General features: G+C 45.3%; 1 protein-coding gene across 1 annotated transcript in view; it reads left to right on the plus strand.

Moving 5' to 3' along the window:
• rapgef5a (Rap guanine nucleotide exchange factor (GEF) 5a) overlaps positions 1-2,500 on the plus strand; it is a gene marked incomplete at its 5' end in the record, with an annotated part of 100,158 nt that overhangs the window by 39,847 nt on the left and 57,811 nt on the right. Inside the window, 1 exon segment of the mRNA XM_084327061.1 lies at positions 603-780. Coding sequence (XP_084183187.1) covers positions 603-780 — 178 coding nt within the window.

Consider the following 2,500-nt stretch of genomic DNA (forward strand, 5'->3'; position numbering starts at 1 on the left):
GTTCGACAGCGCCTCCGTAAACAATCTCGCTCGTGGAGTTTTCTCAGAGTTCGCTCGGGTCAGTCCATTATTTCACATCCCATGGGGGGTGTTTCATTACCATATATGGATAATCATGCACGAGCATTGACGGTAAGAACAAATGGTATTTATCCACACGGAGGAGCGTAGGACCCGTGTACGCACGGTTGATAAATCCCGATATTTCTGTGCGTACACACATTCTAAATTCTGTGCTTAAGTACGAAAATAGAACACTTTCTAAGAATTGTTGATAAATGAGCGGGCCCAGGGATCCAGTCTTCCTCTGAGGACAGTTTGTTTATTATTATTATTATTATTATTATTATTATTATTATTATTATTATTATTATTATTATTATTATTATTATTATTATTATTATTATTATTATTATTATTATTATTATTATTATAAAAATATACCTTTTAGAAGTGATTAACTTCTCTGACTCTTTGAAAAAACTACATACTGCACCTTTAACTTGGAAATTGATTGCAAATCAAATAAATCCTCATCTGTTCCTGTTGTCTTCTGCTAGTCCTTGTATCCTCACTGAAAACGTCTCCCTTCCGCCCCCCAGTGGATCAGCGGGTGGTGTTCGCGGACTCCAACTCCTACTACCAGTTCAGCTTTGAGGAGTGTGACTCCGCCTCCTGCGAATTCCGCTCCAATGAGGGGGAGTGGCCAGAGGCCGTCAGGCTCCTCCTCCAACTTGCCCCGTACGTCCAGTTCCGCTCAGGGGGCGGGGCTAACAGCCCGTAAGTACACCTCAGGGGGCGGGGCTAACATGATATAAGTACACCTCAGGGGGCGGGGCTAACAGCCTGTAAGTACACCTCAGGGGGCGGGGCTAACAGCCTGTAAGTACACCTCAGGGGGCGGGGCGAACAGCCTGTAAGTACACCTCAGGGGGGCGGGGCTAACAGCCTGTAAGTACACCTCAGGGGGCGGGGCTAACATCCCGTAAATACACCTCAGGGGGCGGGGCTAACATCCCGTAAGTACACCTCAGGGGGCGGGGCTAACGGCACCCATAAGTACACCTCAGGGGGCGGGGCTAACAGCCCGTAAGTACACCTCCGCTGTCAATCGACTGACTGACTGACTGATTGAGAATGTTGAGTTCTTCTTCATCTTCCTTCGCTTCGTCATCGTGGTTCTCTGAAGTTGTAACTGAGGGGTACAATTCCCTGACTGTATTGAGAGTATGGTATTATTAAACCACTACTTAGTTATGTACTTTAATTACTGGCCATACAGTACACGGTATATATGATGAACACCCACACAATAACACGGCTTAACAAAGAAAGTCCTGTTTGGAATATTTATTAGAAGAGCAGCAATATCAGATTACAGTATTGAGAATTAGGGTCGCGCTTGTATGGCGAAGAATGTGCATGAATAGGTCAAGAGCGTAAGTCCATGAGCATATTACGATGGGGATAATTAATACCACCTGTAGCATAAGAATTAGATAAGGCACACTCGTAGGTCAGCTGGAGATACTCAGCTGGAGATACTAAGGGGGTTCCCTCCGGTTGTAAGCCAGCAGGGGAGAGGAAGGTTCGGATGCAAAAGTCTGGATCAACGAGGAATCAATAAGCTCCAGCTACGGGAGGCGGTACATATACTCCCCTCGATCGGCAGACAAAAGCAGCAGCTATAATCCAAGTATGCTAGACAGCATGGATGAAAGCCAGCCAGCCTCTTCCTAGAGACGGGCTCGAGTGATGCTCCTCACGGGTAAATCCCACACAGCAGTGGGGTAGACTGTTCTCTGCTCCAGCAGCCACAGTACCAAAAGCAATATAATCCAGCCGGAAAAGGCTCTGCATTCGCCGGTGTAGATTCTCCTGTGCACGGTACTTCACATTTAACTAGGTCGAACTTGACGTTATTTCACTAAGCTCTGACACTTTTACTATCCTATTCGCACATATTATAAGTGCTCTATTTAGACGCAAAGGTTGCTCACTTCACTTGGTCGTTGACTCGTGGTGAAGGCTTTAACGTTAAGACGATACGTTACTTTGAACGAATGATGAACTGAATGAACTGTGGACTAAGCGAAGTGAACGAAGTGCTGCTGTTTCCACCTGCGCCGTATTTATACGTAAGGTGAATAATCTAGTGCCAACCTCAGTTCTGTCTCGTATTACTGCGCAAACCTGGACATGTTGAGACAAGCCTTGGCGGTGACTTTGAACTAGACATTGGGGGTATGGCCGTGGCGCCTAGGGGGTCGCTGTCCAATAGGAGAACGAATATTATGGTCTGGCCTGTACCTAGGTAAAGGGATATTCCGTGTATATGTACAAAGAATATACAAGGGATATCAGACGATATACAAACATTATACAATATATCTCAAGTAATAAATATATATATTCGGTTTAATCTGACCCTTTGTAACAGAAGTGCAATGGAAAATTAACCCTTTCAGGTGCAGGTTGTTATCGATAGTTCCACCGGTCT

This window comes from Notolepis coatsorum, assembly GCF_963971535.1.
Source record: "Notolepis coatsorum genome assembly, chromosome: 13".
NCBI lineage: Eukaryota > Metazoa > Chordata > Actinopteri > Aulopiformes > Paralepididae > Notolepis > Notolepis coatsorum.